Source organism: Oncorhynchus masou, chromosome 17, assembly GCF_036934945.1.
Source record: "Oncorhynchus masou masou isolate Uvic2021 chromosome 17, UVic_Omas_1.1, whole genome shotgun sequence".
NCBI classification, from domain to species: domain Eukaryota; kingdom Metazoa; phylum Chordata; class Actinopteri; order Salmoniformes; family Salmonidae; genus Oncorhynchus; species Oncorhynchus masou.
Genome location: NC_088228.1, coordinates 3,883,179 through 3,902,717, shown reverse-complemented (window position 1 = coordinate 3,902,717; position 19,539 = coordinate 3,883,179). Strand labels below are relative to the sequence as shown.

Below are 19,539 nucleotides of genomic sequence, written 5' to 3'. Positions count from 1 at the left end.
AGTGTTGTATCTGTAGTCCTAGTGCTGTATCTGTAGTCCTAGTGCTGTATCTGTAGTCCTAGTGTTGTATCTGTAGTCCTAGTGTTGTTGTCCTAGTGCTGTATCTGTTGTCCTAGTGCTGTAGTTCTAGTGTTGTATCTGTAGTCCTAGTGCTGTATCTGTAGTCCTAGTGCTGTATCTGTAGTCCTAGTGCTGTATCTGTAGTCCTAGTGTTGTATCTGTAGTCCTAGTGTTGTTGTCCTAGTGCTGTAGTCCTAGTGCTGTATCTGTAGTCCTAGTGTTGTATCTGTAGTCCTAGTGCTGTATCTGTAGTCCTAGTGTTGTATCTGTAGTCCTAGTGTTGTCCTAGTACTGTAGTTCTAGTGTTGTATCTGTAGTCCTAGTGTTGTTGTCCTAGTGCTGTAGTTCTAGTGTTGTATCTGTAGTCCTAGTGCTGTATCTGTAGTCCTAGTGCTGTATCTGTAGTCCTAGTGTTGTATCTGTAGTCCTAGTGTTGTTGTCCTAGTGCTGTATCTGTAGTCCTAGTGCTGTATCTGTAGTCCTAGTGCTGTATCTGTTGTCCTAGTGCTGTAGTTCTAGTGTTGTATCTGTAGTCCTAGTGTTGTATCTGTAGTCCTAGTGTTGTATCTGTAGTCCTAGTGTTGTTGTCCTAGTGCTGTAGTTCTAGTGTTGTATCTGTAGTCCTAGTGTTGTATCTGTAGTCCTAGTGCTGTATCTGTAGTCCTAGTGTTGTATCTGTAGTCCTAGTGTTGTTGTCCTAGTGCTGTATCTGTTGTCCTAGTGCTGTAGTTCTAGTGCTGTATCTGTAGTCCTAGTGTTGTATCTGTAATCCTAGTGCTGTAGTCCTAGTGCTGTAGCTGTAGTCCTAGTGCTGTATCTGTAGTCCTAGTGCTGTAGCTGTAGTCCTAGTGTTGTATCTGTAGTCCTAGTGCTGTATCTGTAGTTCTAGTGTTGTTGTCCTAGTGCTGTAGTTCTAGTGTTGTAGCTCTAGTTCTAGCACTGTAGCCGTAGTTCTAGCGCTGTAGTTCTAGCGCTGTAGTTCTAGTGCTCTAGCTGTAGATCTAGCGCTGTAGTTCTAGCGCTGTTGTTCTAGTGCTGTAGCTGTAGTTCTAGCGCTGTAGTTCTAGCGCTGTAGTGCTGTAGCTGTAGTTCTAGCGCTTTAGTTCTAGCGCTGTAGATCTAGCGCTGTAGATCTAGCGCTGTAGTTCTAGCGCTGTAGTGCTGTAGCTGTAGTTCTAGCGCTGTAGTTCTAGCGCTGTAGATCTAGCGCTGTAGTTCTAGCGCTGTAGTTCTAGCGCTGTAGATCTAGCGCTGTAGTGCTGTAGCTGTAGTTCTAGCGCTTTAGTTCTAGTGCTGTAGATCTAGCGCTGTAGTTCTAGTGCTGTAGCTGTAGTTCTAGCGCTGTAGCTGTAGTGCTGTAGTTCTAGTGCTGTAGCTGTTGTTCTAGCGCTGTAGTTCTAGTGTTGTAGATCTAGTGCTGTAGCTGTAGTTCTAGTGCTGTAGCTGTAGTTCTAGTGCTGTAGCTGTAGTTCTAGCACTGTAGCTGTAGTTCTAGTGCTGTTGCTGTAGTTCTAGCGCTGTAGTTCTAGCGCTGTAGCTGTAGTTCTATGTCAGTTCTGCTAAGTAACTCGTCTGTGTGGACTCAGCTCAAACCTGGATACACTAGTTTCGATATGCCTCACAAACTTGCAAATAAATCAGCCCGATTGATTATTAATTAGTAGATTAATTAAATGTATCTATCTGAATCGGATCTGTAAACTCATCCAAACAAAATCATGTGATTGACCAACCTCTTCAAAGCTTCTCAAATGAGGAAGTGTTGTCATCATAAAGAGCCTAGATTTCACTACTTCCTGTCATGTGTTTGTAGACAGAGGCAGGTCCAATCTGTTGTATCTAGGTCAGAGGAGTGAGTTGTGCTGCTCCGTGCGTGCTCTCTGGTTGCCACGTCAACATAACTGCAAAACACACGGGAAGGGTTGCGTTCAAGAGGGTTAAACACAATGAACGCTGCAGATAGAAATGTAGTGAATAGAGCTGTATCTGTAGTCCTAGTGTTGTATCTGTAGTCCTAGTGTTGTTGTCCTAGTACTGTAGTTCTAGTGTTGTATCTGTAGTCCTAGTGTTGTTGTCCTAGTGCTGTAGTTCTAGTGTTGTATCTGTAGTCCTAGTGCTGTATCTGTAGTCCTAGTGCTGTATCTGTAGTCCTAGTGTTGTATCTGTAGTCCTAGTGTTGTTGTCCTAGTGCTGTATCTGTAGTCCTAGTGCTGTATCTGTAGTCCTAGTGCTGTATCTGTTGTCCTAGTGCTGTAGTTCTAGTGTTGTATCTGTAGTCCTAGTGTTGTATCTGTAGTCCTAGTGTTGTATCTGTAGTCCTAGTGTTGTTGTCCTAGTGCTGTAGTTCTAGTGTTGTATCTGTAGTCCTAGTGTTGTATCTGTAGTCCTAGTGCTGTATCTGTAGTCCTAGTGTTGTATCTGTAGTCCTAGTGTTGTTGTCCTAGTGCTGTATCTGTTGTCCTAGTGCTGTAGTTCTAGTGCTGTATCTGTAGTCCTAGTGTTGTATCTGTAATCCTAGTGCTGTAGTCCTAGTGCTGTAGCTGTAGTCCTAGTGCTGTATCTGTAGTCCTAGTGCTGTAGCTGTAGTCCTAGTGTTGTATCTGTAGTCCTAGTGCTGTATCTGTAGTTCTAGTGTTGTTGTCCTAGTGCTGTAGTTCTAGTGTTGTAGCTCTAGTTCTAGCACTGTAGCCGTAGTTCTAGCGCTGTAGTTCTAGCGCTGTAGTTCTAGTGCTCTAGCTGTAGATCTAGCGCTGTAGTTCTAGCGCTGTTGTTCTAGTGCTGTAGCTGTAGTTCTAGCGCTGTAGTTCTAGCGCTGTAGATCTAGCGCTGTAGTGCTGTAGCTGTAGTTCTAGCGCTTTAGTTCTAGCGCTGTAGATCTAGCGCTGTAGATCTAGCGCTGTAGTTCTAGCGCTGTAGTTCTAGCGCTGTAGTGCTGTAGCTGTAGTTCTAGCGCTGTAGTTCTAGCGCTGTAGATCTAGCGCTGTAGTGCTGTAGCTGTAGTTCTAGCGCTGTAGTTCTAGCGCTGTAGATCTAGCGCTGTAGTTCTAGCGCTGTAGATCTAGCGCTGTAGTGCTGTAGCTGTAGTTCTAGCGCTTTAGTTCTAGTGCTGTAGATCTAGCGCTGTAGTTCTAGTGCTGTAGCTGTAGTTCTAGCGCTGTAGCTGTAGTGCTGTAGTTCTAGTGCTGTAGCTGTTGTTCTAGCGATGTAGTTCTAGTGTTGTAGATCTAGTGCTGTAGCTGTAGTTCTAGTGCTGTAGCTGTAGTTCTAGTGCTGTAGCTGTAGTTCTAGCACTGTAGCTGTAGTTCTAGTGCTGTTGCTGTAGTTCTAGCTGTAGTTCTAGCGCTGTAGCTGTAGTTCTATGTCAGTTCTGCTAAGTAACTCGTCTGTGTGGACTCAGCTCAAACCTGGATACACTAGTTTCGATATGCCTCACAAACTTGCAAATAAATCAGCCCGATTGATTATTAATTAGTAGATTAATTAAATGTATCTATCTGAATCGGATCTGTAAACTCATCCAAACAAAATCATGTGATTGACCAACCTCTTCAAAGCTTCTCAAATGAGGAAGTGTTGTCATCATAAAGAGCCTAGATTTCACTACTTCCTGTCATGTGTTTGTAGACAGAGGCAGGTCCAATCTGTTGTATCTAGGTCAGAGGAGTGAGTTGTGCTGCTCCGTGCGTGCTCTCTGGTTGCCACGTCAACATAACTGCAAAACACACGGGAAGGGTTGCGTTCAAGAGGGTTAAACACAATGAACGCTGCAGATAGAAATGTAGTGAATAGAGCCGGCATGATTCCTCACTCTACATGTCAGAGATGCATGCATGTTCTGTGTAATATGTTTACATCTGAACGTTCCACGGTGTGCAAACTGTTGTTGTGTTTCAGTATTCTGGCATGTCTCGTCTAGCTTCTACTGTTTTTGTTTTTTTGGGGTGGATTCTGATTGGTTGACATGCATGGTGTTGGTTGCTTGTATGATGGAATAGAAGCTCTATGGCGGTCCCCTGTTACTCTTCCTCTCCTGGTTTAAGGATTTAACCACATCTTTTCTTTTTATTTAAACATCTTTGTCATTTTAAAACATATTCAGTAGGAATACTCTCCAGGTTGTTGACCTCTTTAAGCCTTTACACTCGTGGGAATTGGCCTATCTGGATAGGGCTAAATTGAAACGTTTCTAACAGAACAACTATAAAAGCAAATGCATAACAATGGTAGCAATTGAAAGGGAACAGTTTGGAGATAAATGGGGAAATAATTAGACCAAAAGGTGAGGACTCAATAGTTCACCTGACCAGACTGAATCCAAACATCACACTGTTGATGTGAATTTTACATTTGCACGATCATGACATGAGTTTTATGATGTGAAAATATGGACTCACAGGTGTTTGGTTTGCTTGTATGACGTCAAAACGCTATTTATTATCATCCTAATCATCTCATCTTTTCAAATGTCATCGAGTCCTCTTCATTTACAGCATTTCTCTCATTTAGACAACGACAAATGTGCAAAAGTTGCTCAATTAGCGGGAGGGATGGGGGTGGGGGTGGGGGGGGGGCAATTTCGTGTGTTGTGCTCAACTTTAGAACGGTTTTGACTGACAACCAATGCAGAGCCAGAGCTCTGACATCATGTACAGCATATTACTGTACAGCCATAGCGTTCCAATTTAGGTGTTTATTTAGTGCCCAAATCCGCCATTTTCAACCCATATATTTACGACTGTAAAGGTTTAAGACGAAGACCTTTATCCTACATTGCTTTATCCTAGTCCTCTAGGTTTTTCCAGGTGTTATTTCTTCTGAGTTAAAACTATAACTCACATGCTACAGCACTGCGTGTGTGTGTGTGTGTGTGTGTGTGTGTGTGTGTGTGTGTGTGTGTGTGTGTGTGTGTGTGTGTGTGTGTGTGTGTGTGTGTGTGTGTGTGTGTGTGTGTGTGTGCAGCTATCTGCTACAGCTATGTGTGTGTGTGTGTGCAGCTATCTGCTACAGCTATGTGTGTGTGTGTGTGCAGCTATCTGCTACAGCTATGTGTGTGTGCGTGTCTGCCGTGCATGACCAATGATGAGACTGTCATAACTCCATGGCCTTGCCCTCGGCTCTGTGAGGTCTCCATGGCCTTGCCCTCGGCTCTGTGAGGTCTCCATGGCCTTGCCCTCGGCTCTGTGAGGTTTCCGTGGCCTTGCCCTCGGCTCTGTGAGGTCTCCATGGCCTTGCCCTCGGCTCTGTGAGGTTTCCGTGGCCTTGCCCTCGGCTCTGTGAGGTCTCCGTGGCCTTGCCCTCGGCTCTGTGAGGTCTCCGTGGCCTTGCCCTCGGCTCTGTGAGGTTTCCGTGGCCTTGCCCTCGGCTCTGTGAGGTCTCCGTGGCCTTGCCCTCGGCTCTGTGAGGTCTCCGTGGCCTTGCCCTCGGCTCTGTGAGGTCTCCGTGGCCTTGCCCTCGGCTCTGTGAGGTCTCCGTGGCCTTGCCCTCGGCTCTGTGAGGTCTCCGTGGCCTTGCCCTCGGCTCTGTGAGGTCTCCGTGGCCTTGCCCTCGGCTCTGTGAGGTCTCCGTGGCCTTGCCCTCGGCTCTGTGAGGTCTCCGTGGCCTTGCCCTCGGCTCTGTGAGGTCTCCGTGGCCTTGCCCTCGGCTCTGTGAGGTCTCCGTGGCCTTGCCCTCGGCTCTGTGAGGTCTCCGTGGCCTTGCCCTCGGCTCTGTGAGGTCTCCGTGGCCTTGCCCACGGCTCTGTGAGGTCTCCGTGACCTTGCCCTCGGCTCTGTGAGGTCTCCTTGGCCTTGCCCTCGGCTCTGTGAGGTCTCCGTGGCCTTGCCCTCGGCTCTGTGAGGTCTCCGTGGCCTTGCCCTCGGCTCTGTGAGGTCTCCGTGGCCTTGCCCTCGGCTCTGTGAGGTCTCCGTGACCTTGCCCTCGGCTCTGTGAGGTCTCCGTGGCCTTGCCCTCGGCTCTGTGAGGTCTCCGTGGCCTTGCCCTCGGCTCTGTGAGGTCTCCGTGACCTTGCCCTCGGCTCTGTGAGGTCTCCGTGGCCTTGCCCTCGACTCTGTGAGGTTTCCTTGCCCTCGGCTCTGTGAGGTCTCCGTGACCTTGCCCTCGGCTCTGTTCGTGCTACTCTCCTTGCTGTTACTCTCTGTTAGTGTGACGCTTCTCAGACACATATAATTTAGTCCTGGATCCACAAAGGGCTTTCAGAGATACAGATAATGTTTTTTTAGTCCACGATTTAAAGGCTTATTCTATGTCCAGGAAACTGGACCTAAAAATGATCTGTGGATGCCTTGCAATTCCAATGTCCTGCTCTGCTTTATGTTTTCACTGTCATTTACATGACTGGCGACTTCTGCCTCCCTTAGTGTGCCGTTTCCTGTGTTGTTCTAAATGAGTGGAAATTCACTAACCAACGTCCTTTCTCTTTTAGGAGTAAAGCCCAGGACCGTTTTTAAGGACTCCCCTCAAACCTCCAGCGTCCAACTCCCAACGTCATGATGGGTTTCATTACATTACTGTGCCTGCCTGCTGGGCCTGTTGTAAAACTACAGTGGAGACGACACAGGCCAGCCGAGTGTTCTACAGACAGTCTTGTTCTATAGAAATACCTTCTATAGAGCGGGCTTCCCCGTTCAAGTCAATGATGGCGTAATAGATTCTAATTCTATGCTCGGCGCTCTCTATGATGCCGTTCCTAATCTGAGCTCCATGTGCTTACCTTGGCTTTACTGCCTAAATTGTGATGTCAACGGAAGATTAAAGTCAAAATGAGGTAGTTACGATTTATGCCTATCGCCAGTCCCAGCCGTCATTATAAAAAATTTAAAAAATGTATATTTGCATGAGCAGAATGCCGCAATTATTATAATAAAAAATAAAATTAATCAAGATTTACTGTGAGATAATAAACAAACAGGCTATTAAATCACTTGAACTCTCGCTGAACTCTACAACAGGCAGGTTGATTTCATTCACCGTCTTGCTATCTATTTAAGATATTATAAACAGTCTTGTTTTTGTTTTGGTCAGCGTTCTTTATTTTATTTATGAAATGAAAATCCATCACTCCGAGAGAGGGGGGGGAAAGAAGAAGTTAAACTGCTGTAGGCTTTATGTGACCTATTAGAGCACACAACAATATTATTCTAATGACTTAGTAGATGGTAGAAGTGCCAACCTCAATGCCAACCCACTCCCATCGTCTCAGATAGAAATTTACATTTAAATCCACTCTTACAACAAAGTCCTGTATGTGTTGTCCTGGGCAACAGCAACTGCAAACAAAAGGCAGATTATATCGTCTATATTCAGCAACAAATTATTTTATTCGTGTTGTATTGTATTTTTTTTTTTTTTTTGTCTGAACATTTTGTCAGTATTCTTTATTCAAACATTGAAGCTTATTTCCAAATGTCCCAGATCGGTTTGTCCTCGTGGCAACTCTATATCACCCATGGAGCGACATGGAGATGACATGATGGCACTATCCGACTGGCACCCAGGCTATATTTGAGACGGTTGACAGTCTGTTTTAAAAAACACTTTCTAGATGGGGGGGGGGGGGGATTACATAGTTTGTGCCCAGTTTGAGACGATGACAGTCTGTTTTTTTTTTTTTAACACTTGTCTCGATGTGGGTTTTACTTGTATTGTTGTGATCTATCTGCAAACGGACACAAATGGTATACATTCTCCTCTGTATTAATTAATGGCTGGACTACATTTCCCACAATGCTGTGTGTGACTGACTGAAAGGCCCAGGACTCAAGCTAACAGGACTGCTCTGTCCAGATGAACATATTTTGGTCTGAAATGGCACCCTATCCTCTATATAGTGCACTACTTTTGACCAGAGCCATATGAGATTCACTATAAAGAGGATATGGTGCTATTTGTGACTCATCCAAAGACAAGTATTTGATCAGATCTGTCAGTCAATCAGGTGAATGTCTCAGAAGCCGTAATAGTTCTGTTCTACCAGTATCATAGTTGCTTCTAGACACTGATCTTGGGTCAGTTTTTGAATTTTCCCTACTATGGCTAAGGTTGGGATTGGGTGGGGGGGTGGGGTGGGGTCTAATTTTGAATTGAACCTTAATTGTACTTGACAAGTAAATTTAAGAAAAAAAATCTTATTCACAATGATGGCCTACCCCAGCCAAACCCTTCCACAAACCCAGGCGACACTGGGACTCCCGATCACAGCCCGTTGTGATACAGACCCGGGTCTGTAGTGACGCCTCCCAACACTGCGATGCAGTGCCTTAGACCTCTGCGCCACTCGGTCCCCAATAGCTGATCTAAGCTGATCCTAGATCGGTACCTAAAAGGTAAACTTCACCCCAGAGCCAGTGTCATCAATATATAACTATATATAGCTACAACCAATCATGATGTTCCAGCACCAACAGAACGTGGAATAACACCAAGTGGCAAATGCATATTATTGTGATTTTTTTGTTTTTGTTTTTGAATAAAATATTGATTATATTATTCTGAAGCTTGTCTCTGTCTTCAGTGGCGGTAATGAACTACTTACTTACTTGTAAAATATGTTGATCATGTACATCTGGAAAAGCTATAATTTTAGTACATTAATTTACTATCCAATATTGTAGGCTAATGACATATAATGCAGAAATGGCCGTCAGACACTGAGCATTGTCCAATGTTTGCCACGTGCTGGATTGATTAAATGCCAATTCAGAAAAATGTTTTTTTTTTTTTAATGAAATTGTATTTGTTACATGCTTCATAAACAACAGGTGTGTAGACTAACAGTGAAATTCTTACCTTCCCAACAATGGATATATACAAAATGTGGGGGGAAAGTCCAGGGCTCTGAGTACTTCCTGAATCCACTGGACATGGGGTACCCATCAAATCGACCAAAGAGTTCAAAATGTCCAGTATTTCTGTGTTCATATTTCAGAACAACATACAGTGCCTTGCGAAAGTATTCGGCCCCCTTGAACTTTGTGACCTTTTGCCACATTTCAGGCTTCAAACATAAAGATATAAAACTGTATTTTTTTGTGAAGAATCAACAACAAGTGGGACACAATCATGAAGTGGAACGACATTTATTGGATATTTCAAACTTTTTTAACAAATCAAAAACTGAAAAATTGGGCTTGCAAAATTATTCAGCCCCTTTACTTTCAGTGCAGCAATCTCTCTCTCCAGAAGTTCAGTGAGGATCTCTGAATGATCCAATGGGGTCTTTAGACATTCAGAATGATGAAAAAAATCCATGTTGCAAATTATTACTAACCCAAACACAGTGGAGAACAATGAGGGCCTTCTACACCTTCTGAGAAGGGCTAACCAAACACAGTGGAGAACAATGAGGGCCTTCTACACCTTCAGAGAAGGGCTAACGATTTATAAATCCTTTCAACTACTGTGATTAAATGACGAGTAATCAACCAATCACATTTTGACTTATAATGGGTGGGGACAGTTTTGACTGGAAACCTCCGCACAATAGCTAGCAGTCGTTTCCCAAGGTCTAGCTGGCAGTCATTTCCCAAGGTCTAGCTGGCAGTCGTTTCCCAAGGTCTAGCTGGCAGTCGTTTCCCAAGGTCTAGCTGGCAGTCGTTTCCCAAGGTCTAGCTGGCAGTCGTTTCCCAAGGTCTAGCTGGCAGTCATTTCCCCAAGGTCTAGCTAGCAGTCGTTTCCCAAGGTCTAGCTAGCAATGTTTTTGTTGTAGGCTAATTTTCAGTGGCTGCAGCAGGTGTTATCGAAGAGGATGTTGTTGCTAATTTGTTAGCTTCTCCCCTTTTCAAGAATAACTTTCAACAAGAAGTTGTTTCTCAAATGATCAGTGGAATTGTGTTTCTACTGCAGCGCGCTTCCTGTTGTTGTTTCTCTTAGAACAAAGTCTCACACAATATATTTTTCAATTTCAACTTTAGGTCACCAGTGACTTTGTGCTAAATGGGAAATGTTTTTTTTTGCAATGGGAAGTAATAGTTTCGATTGGGAAATGTTGATTGGGTAATGCTTAGCATAATGGTTGTCTTTTTTGTATTCTTAGGATTGAGTTGATAAACTACTTATCCTTTAACATTATGCTGTGTGTGACTGATATCTTTCCATCAGCCCAGCACATACAAAAGTATGTGGACACCTGCTTGTTGAATATCTCATTCCAAAATCATGGGCATTAATATGGAGTTGGTCCCTCCCCTGTAACAGCCTCCACTCTTCCTGGAAGGCTTTCCACTAGATGTTGGAACATGCTGCGGGGACTTGCTTCCATTCAGCCACAAGAGCATTAGTGAGGTTGGACACTGATGTTAGGTGATTTAGGCCTGGCTCACAGTCAGCGTTCTAATTCATCCTAAAGGTGTTCAACAGGGTTGAGGCCATGGCTTTGTGCAGGCCAGTCAAGTTATTCCACGCCGATCTCCGACAAACCATTTCTGTGTGGACCTGGCTTTGTGCACGGTGGAATTGTCATGCTGAAACAGGAAAGGACCTTTCCCAAACTGTTGCCACAAAGTTGGGTGCACAGAATCATCTACAATGTCATTGTATGCTGTAGAGTTAAGGTTTTCCTTCACTGGTACAAAGTGACCTCGTCTGAACCATGAAAAACAGCCCATTATTCCTCCTCCACCAAACTTTACAGTTGGCACTATGCATTCGGCAGGTAGTATTCTCCTGGCATCCGCCAGAGCCAGAATCATCCGTCGGACTGTCAGAAGGTGAAGAGTGATTCATCACTCCAGAGAACATGTTTCCACTGCTCCAGAGTCCAATGGCGGCAAGCTTTACACCACTCCACCCGACGCTTGGCGTTGAACATGGTGATCTCAGGCTTGTGTGCGTCTAATCGGCCATGGAAACCCATTTCATGAAGCTCCCGACGAACAGTTATTGTGCTGATGTTGCTTCCAGGGGCTGTTTGGTTCTCGGTAGTGAGTGTTGCAACTGAGGACAGATGATTTTTACACACTACTCGCCTACTACTTCGTGGCTGAGCAGTTGTTACTCCTAGACGTTTCCATTTCACAATAACAGCACTTACAGTTGACCGGGGCAGCTCTAGCAGGGCAGAAATTTGACACACTGACTTGTTGGAAAAGTAGCATCCTATGTTACTGAGCTCTTCAGTACGGGCCATTCTACTGCCAATGTTTGTCTAAGGAGATTGCATGTCTCTGTGCTCGATTGTATACACCTGTCAGCAATGGGTGTGGCTGAAATAGCCGAATCCACAAATTTGAAGGGATGTCCACATCATTTTGTGTATATATAGTCTATTTCATGTGCTTTGCGATTGTGTAGGCTACTTTGTGCATGATTTCTCATTGTACTAAATCATTGATAAGTCCTATACCTCCACTACACTACTTTGATATATGCATCAGTGGGGAAGTGAGTCTATGTACTGAAACAGCTATACACCTCCCCTCCACCACTGACCCTTTTGTGTTTTTACAAAAAACTCTCCTACATCAGTGCGTTGGTATTACTGTCCTTTCAGCATCAAGAACCTGTCACACACTTAAGGCCTATAATCGATATAAAGACTTCCGGTATTCACATTTCCAGAAAGAAGTGTATATATTTGGTCTGGTCGAAGAAGCACGGTTTCATGGCTTAGTGAATAGAAGCGGATAATTATGAGTCTGCTGGTCTTGGAAAGAAATTATTAATCACTGTCCCAAGACCGAGTATCCTACAAATGTATCTGACACCGAGACAAGACCGAGACACTCAAAATGTGGACTGGAGACCTAGACCCGTATTCAGTACTACAACACGGGACTGTATGTTCGTCAACAGAAACAGAACGGAGGGTAAGATGCGGTGTATTTACACAGCAACACAGTCTAGTCGGGATAACGACTCGTCTGCCTCTGTTCCACTCCCTGGGATCAGGGTCCAGAGCAAGTAGAACATCCAGCGCTGCAGACTCGTTGAAGTAGAATTTATCATCCAAATCGAGGTAAGTGATCGCTGTTCTCATCTCCAGGAGCTGTTTTCGATCATAGGAAATGACTGCGGAGGAATTAGCTACGTATAAAGTTAAGATCAGTGTAAAAAAAAAAAACATAATAGTAGAATTAGTCAAAAAAAAAATAATAATTACGAACTCATTGTTCTGTGGCGCCATCTTCTTCTATGGCATAAAGGCGTTTGCAGCGATTAAATGGGTATTCTGCCACCTACTGGATGGGTGGATAATAAACATGAAGTAATGCAGGGCAAAACAAATCATATATATATATATATATATATATATATATATAGTACAAGTTAAAAGTTTGGACACACCTTCTCATTCAAGGGGTTTTCTTTATTCTTACAATTTTCTAGATAGTAGAATAATAGTGAAGACATTAAAACTATGAAATGACACATATGGAATCATGTAGTAACCAAAAAAGTGTTTATAGACAAATCAAAATATTTAATATTTGAGTTTCTTCAATGTAGCCACCCTTTGCCTTGATGACTGCTTTGCACACTCATGACAAACTTTTGTTTAGTACTGTATATATCCATAAACTACAAATAACTAAATTTAAATTGAACTAAATCCGCTTTTCTAACACCATTCTAACCAGGTCCGGTTCAGAAGGATTCTGAAGCTTCTGCCGTGAAGTCTTGGAGGCCCAAAAAAAACTTCTTGACTGCAGATATGATATCTGACCTCTTGGACACTTGTGGCTATAAATGCTACAGAAATCCACCGTCTTTACAATAAGTGTATGCAGATCGCTTGATTGACGTATAACGTTTGTAACTGGTTGTGATGCATCTTCTTCTTTAACACTGTGGCCTCTCACCCCTTCGACTCCCTGAACCGCCTCCACGTAGTAGAATTGGTTTACAGCCCTGACCCTTGACCCTTCAACTTATTTCACCCTCACAGGGCACTCAGGGAATTCGGGAATATGATCCTCGCCGCAGTTGCATCATTTTACATTCACAGACTCTTCACTAATACATTCCTTCGGTCTGAAAACTTTTTACACTTTTTGCATAGTGTTTTGCACGAACGCTCTTAACAGCGTATCTTATATATCCCAAACTTTACATAGAAAATAATGTAAATACTCATCAAACATCACTAATACAGATAAAGTTTGCTCTTTTTCCCGCTCATCCTCTGTTACGGGTCAAGAGACGTGCTTTAACTAGTCCTGGAATGTTTTATCCTAAGATATTGATTACCAATTTCCACCCGGGACGCCAGAGAGAACCCTTTTTATCGGTGTATTGCTCCGAAAATAAAAGCTGTCCACTTCATGTGTCGATAATTTTGCAAGTTACAAATCACGCTCTTTTTGCTTACATAAACACGATATCAACACCATACCACTCCTGGTTACTATGACTACACGATATCAACACCATACCACTCCTGGTTACTATGACTACACGATATCAACACCATACCACTCCTGGTTACTATGACTACACGATATCAACACCATACCACTCCTGGTTACTATGACTACACGATATCAACACCATACCACTCCTGGTTACTATGACTACACGATATCAACACCAAACCACTTTTCCCATCCTCGTGAGAAAAAAACGGTTTCTTAATTTAAAAAAAAACGTCCCAACAAGCAACGATTCATCAGACTCATTTTCCACAACAATTTGACCTTTTTTTGTGTTCCACTCTTGGACTTCACTGTTGTCATCTTTCTCACTAACTGTACTTGACGCTCTTTCAACCTCAAACAACAGTTCTGTTTCCGCCATCTCAACCCTTTTTTGATTTCACCTTTATTTAACCTTTTAACCTTTTTTTAACCTTCACCTTTATTTTATTTGGTCGGCCAGTTGAGAACAAGTTCTCATTTACAACTGTGACCTCTGGCCAAGATAAAGCACAGCAGTTTGACACAGAGTTACACATGGAGTAAACAAAACATACAGTCAATAACACAATAGAAAAGGTTTATATACAGTGTGTGCAAATTAAGTAAGGAGGTAATGCAATAAATAGGCCAATAGTGGCAAAGTAATTACAATTTAGCAAATTAACACTGGAGTGATAGATGTGCAGATGCAGATGTGCAAGTAGAGATACTGGGGTGCAAAAGAGCAGAAAAGTAAATAAAACAGTATGGGGATGAGGTAGGTAGATTGGGTGAGCTATTTACAGATGGACTATGTACAGCTGCAGCGATCGGTTAGCTGCTCAGATAGCAGATGCTTAAACCTCAGGCCCTGGCAGCCCCATCTTGGTATTTATGGGAGTAAATCGGGGAGCCCAAGTCACATTGTATCCTAAACAAGAAGATACTTGAATGTTGACCGTTTTGTTTTTTATCCTTTCTGGCGGTGGGTTTGTGATCGGCTACGAAAAGCCAACTGACATTTACTCCTGACGTGCTGACTTGCTGCACCCTCGACAACTACTGTGATTATTATTATTATTATTATTTGACCCTGCTGGTCATCTATGGACGTTTGAACATCTTGGCCATGTTCTGTTATAATCTCCACCCGGCACAGCCAGGAGAGGACTGGCCACCCCTCATAGCCTGGTTCCTCTCTACCCGGTACAGCCAGGAGAGGACTGGCCACCCCTCATAGCCTGGTTCCTCTCTACCCGGTACAGCCAGGAGAGGACTGGCCACCCCTCATAGCCTGGTTCCTCTCTACCTGGCACAGCAAGAAGAGGACTGGCCACCCCACATAGCCTGGCTCCTCACTACCCGGTACTGCCAGAATAGGACTAGCCACCCCACATAGCCTGGTTCCTCTCTACCCAGCACATCCAGAAGAGGACTGGCCACCCCTCATAGCCTGGTTCCTCTCTAGGTTTCTTCCTAGGTTTCGGCCTTTCTAGGGAGTTTTTCCTAGCCACTGTGCTTCTACAACTGTATTGCTTGCTGTTTGGGGTTTTAGGCTGGGTTTCTGTACAGCACTTTGAGATATCAGCTGATGTAAGAAGGGCTTTATGAATACATTTTATTTGGTTATTGGCCTTTCTGGGAGTGGGTTATTGGGTGACTTACATAATTATCTAAATTAGGTCATATTAGGGTAAAATCCATTGCTATAGTATAGTAGACTCGAGGCTGCCTGTCCTGCTGTAATTCATCTCCAGTCCTATAGATGGGAGCAACACTAGAGTCACCCACTCTGAGCGCCGACGACCACAACAAGAGGAGGAAGAGGAAGAAAGACAAGGCAAGGCTCCTGTCGTTGGGTTTTTTCTAGACGGGATACAGTTTATGTCAAAAAATTTCGTAACAGGTTAGGAGAATATACCCAGCAGTTTAGGATAATTAACGTACCGGGTTAGGAGAATTAGGTTAATGTTAGGAAAAAGGGTTACGGGTAGCTAAAATTGATTTTGTATATATATATATATATTTTTTTTACTTTTGACGTCAATTTGACATAAAGTGTATCCCATCTAGCAGTGACCCCCGCGTCGTCGACTGCAGCCTTGCGTGACAACACCAGAAAAGGGATTCGTGTTTCGCGTAATGCTGTTTATTCTGTCTCTCGACAATTTGTTATTCTCGAAGGGGAGGGAAATCGTATATTTTCACGTTTAATCGACACGTCGAACAATGTGAAATGTTTTATTTTGTATTGTAAAGTGGATAAAAGTTAAGGAAAACCTTGAAATGGAGGCTTGCTGAGCAAAATGGCTGGGCGCACTGAAATGTGAAACATTTGTAAGGTTAAACAGTATCAGCAGAAATAACTGGCACGCAAGGGCGCAGAAATGCCTTCTTTTTCCACCTCTGGATGTGAAACATCACTGTAAGCCATTTGTTAGTGCCATCATTTCTATTTTATTAATTAGATGTTTTTTTGTCGATGCCTGCATTTATCGATATAACTTCGTCGTGTATTTTTCCATCGGATTTCTGCTTGACCGCATTCTGTTATTGTCTCGACGCTCAGCTGTGGATTAAAACACCAGAGAACAACAGCCGATCGAGTCAGGAGTTTTCTTTTTGATGTGACTATATTGTTGTTGTTTTTCGACAGACACTGATGAGATTGTCTGCGGATGTGCGAACTAATCGATATTAATTAGAAACACTCTGCCATTGTTGACTTTCAAACACAGCAGCTGGGGGTTTTAACTCTGGAAACGACACACCTGCCCCCCAGTTATTGTATAAAAAAAACAACCAGACACCTTTTTAATTGACCCTTTCAACAGTTTACTTTTTTTTTCAACAGATAAATATCCCTAAATAAATCTGCAATCATGGGTGAATTCCTGAAATACATTGACTACGATCACAAGACCAGTTTCCTGAAGATGTTGAACCAGCAGAGGATGGAAGGGGACCACTGTGACATTGTGGTTGTGGTGGAGAACGTTGAGTTCAGAGCTCACCGCTGTGTCCTGGCCGCCTGCAGCATCTACTTCAAGAAGCTGTTTAAAAAACAGAACGATGTGGACAACTCCATCGTGGAGCTCGACTTCATCCGTTCAGACATCTTCGAGGAGGTCCTCAATTACATGTACACCGCCAGGCTCGCCGTCCGCAAAAAGGACATCAACCTCATGATGTCTTCCGGACAGGTCCTGGGGATCACGTTCCTCGACAACCTGTGTTCACAGAAACGTGAGCCCAACATGAAGCCGAGTCGTGAGAACCAGGCGCCAGGGGACGGTATGAGAGCCCAGGATGCCATTTTGAAAGAGTTGGCCATGGAGGAGGTGAGGAAGAACAGCTTCTACGATGGAGGGATGGAGGCCATGGGCTCCGGGGGGCCTCACGGGGTCCCTCCTCACTTCGGCGGGAACATGTCTAAAGACCCCCACAGCGCCCACGGCTGGACCTCCTCTTCCTCCTCCTCCAGCGATATGAAGCTTGACTACCTGCTGTACGGCCACCGCTCTGACGGCATCCACCCGGGAATGAAACCAGGCGGAGATGGCCCCAAGAAAGACAAGTCCCACCTGGCCCACCGTCCGTTCGCCTGCGAGGTGTGCCCCAAAACCTTTACCACCCAGGCCCACCTCAAAGAGCACCTGAAGATCCACACGGGCTTTAAACCGCACCGCTGCCTGGTCTGTGGCAAGGCGTTCATACGAGGGCCCGACTTAAAGCGGCACGAGAGGGTCCACAGCAACGAGAGACCCTTCGGATGCCAGATGTGTGAAAAGGCCTTCAAGCACAAGTCCCACCTGCGAGACCACGAGCGGCAGCACCGAGGGGAGAGGCCCTTCAACTGTGGCTCCTGTGAAAAGGCGTTCATCAAAGCGTCCGACCTGAAGCGCCACTGGAACACGATGCACAGCCAGCGCAGAACGCTGTCCCCCGCCGCCGCCGCCCCGGGCAGCATCCAGGGAGACGCCGACACGCAGAGCCAGAGGGACTGGAAGCTAGAGGCTGGGCCACACTCGTAAGGACAGACTGTTACACACACACACCAAGCATACATAGTGACACACACACACACCAAGCATACATAGTGACACACACACACACCAGGCATACATAGTGACACACACACACCAGGCATACATAGTGACACACACACACACCAGGCATACATAGTGACACACACACACACCAAGCATACATAGTGACACACACACACACCCCAAGCATACATAGTGACACACACACACACCAAGCATACATAGTGACACACACACACACACCAGGCATACATAGTGACAGACACACACACACCAGGCATACATAGTGACAGACACACACACACCAAGCATACATAGTGACACACACACACACCAAGCATACATAGTGACACACACACACACACCAGGCATACATAGTGACAGACACACACACACCAGGCATACATAGTGACAGACACACACACACCAAGCATACATAGTGACACACACACACACCAAGCATACATAGTGACAGACACACACACACCAGGCATACATAGTGACAGACACACACACACCAAGCATACATAGTGACAGACACACACACCAGGCATACATAGTGACAGACACACACACACCAGGCATACATAGTGACAGACACACACACACCAAGCATACATAGTGACAGACACACACACACCAGGCATACATAGTGACAGACACACACACACCAAGCATACATAGTGACAGACACACACACACCAAGCATACATAGTGACAGACAGACACACACACACCAAGCATACATAGTGACACACACACATGAATACACGGCCTGTGATATGTATTGATGTGTGATACCCTGATGAGAAGACGAAAGGATCGTAACTTGTCTGTTACTGGCATGACCCAATGGACTCTAATCTGATCCTGTTGAATCATTGAACTACGTATGTTTTTCATTTATCCCCTCCCAAAAAAAATCATGTAAAAAAAAATAATAATAATAATGATGTAAAACTTTACTTGTCTATCTAGTTCTACAACCAGTTATATTTTTCACAGGGACAAACATTGTTACTATTTAGAGGGGGAGGGTCTTCTCTATAATAATAATTATAACTTTATTACACTTTATCTGTAACATTTAAGTGTTTTTATTTTTGTTTAACCTTCCTGGATTTTAAAAGAGAGAAGAAGAAGAAGAGAGAAAAAATGATTCTCTGCATAAAATGTGTTGTTCCGTATATTCTCCTACATGTTGATAGTTTTTCTTTATTTTTTTTTATGGATGTTTAGTTGTGCTGATTGATTGATATTTACACTGTATAAGGTAACCAGAGTCACCATTCTTCATTTTGATACAGGTTAAACCTTGGGCCTTTTTTTGTTGTTGTTGTTGTTGTTGTTGATGGTGATAGACAGCAAGGCTCCCAAGTCAATTCTGGAAGTTAAAAGTTAAAATCCAACCTTTTGATTTGACAAGCAATGTGAATCATCGTCTGCTCACACATTAGCAGCATGAATCCGACTAGATTTTACTGTTATACAGTATGACTAGCCCATCATCAAGATACCATCGGAGAGAGAGAGAGACACCACGCCTGTATATACTGTAGTGTGCCTAGTTGCACAATTTAAAACCATTTAGAACACAACACCGTTTTATGCACATTTTAGCGTTGTTCTCTTACACACTGAAAATAAAACCATATTTGATGAGTTGATTTTTCTGATTGTCAACATCTGATTTCTTTTGTTTATGAATTCAATACATGTACTTAATATACATGTCTATAGCAGTCCAGGGGCAGGTGCCCTGGTCAATGTAAAGTTACGATAATATCAGTTCAGGGAGAATTTGTGTCCCAAATGGCACCATTTTCACTATGTAGTGCACTACTTTAGACCAGGGGTCCATAGAGCTCTAGACAAAAGTAGTGCACTATACAGGGAATAGGATGCCGTTTGGGAAGCGGACAGGCTACAGTGTTTATTTATCCTAAACCCAGAACAGTGTGTCCAACGTGTGAGGGAAGAGGGTTTCGTGACATCCAGAGGCCTATTTTCAATTCTCTTCTCACGGAAGCAACGCAGTCATGCTAGCTAGTCACGCCCCCTCAACGATATAAACTCTCTGGATTGGATGATATTTCCTCACC

General features: G+C 44.0%; 2 protein-coding genes and 1 long non-coding RNA gene across 5 annotated transcripts in view; 2 read left to right on the top strand and 1 right to left on the bottom strand.

The window, feature by feature from the left end:
- LOC135558084 (band 4.1-like protein 3) overlaps positions 1-8,551 on the top strand; it is a 151,722-nt gene extending 143,171 nt beyond the window's left edge. The window contains exon 22 of the mRNA XM_064991832.1: positions 6,482-8,551. The gene's annotated coding sequence lies outside the window, so the exon portion shown is untranslated. The remainder of the gene's footprint in view (positions 1-6,481) is intronic.
- A 567-nt stretch (positions 8,552-9,118) lies between these two features.
- LOC135558336 (uncharacterized) lies at positions 9,119-12,188 on the bottom strand. The gene is made up of 2 exons (XR_010458344.1): positions 12,159-12,188; positions 9,119-12,063 (listed from the first exon to the last, which is right to left on the bottom strand). It is a non-coding gene; the product is annotated as an uncharacterized LOC135558336 (long non-coding RNA).
- LOC135558334 (zinc finger and BTB domain-containing protein 14-like) lies at positions 11,389-19,104 on the top strand. 3 transcript variants are annotated; one of them, XM_064992074.1, is made up of 2 exons: positions 11,389-12,010; positions 16,243-19,104. In XM_064992074.1, exon 2 carries the CDS (start codon positions 16,271-16,273, stop codon positions 17,420-17,422), a length of 1,152 nt encoding a protein of 383 aa, XP_064848146.1. In that variant the 5' UTR covers positions 11,389-12,010; positions 16,243-16,270; the 3' UTR covers positions 17,423-19,104. The 3 variants fall into 3 exon arrangements, with proteins under 3 accessions (XP_064848146.1, XP_064848147.1, XP_064848145.1); XM_064992075.1 differs by lacking the exon at positions 11,389-12,010 and adding an exon at positions 15,292-15,527; XM_064992073.1 differs by lacking the exon at positions 11,389-12,010 and adding an exon at positions 15,292-15,813.
- The last annotated feature ends 435 nt before the right edge of the window (positions 19,105-19,539 follow it).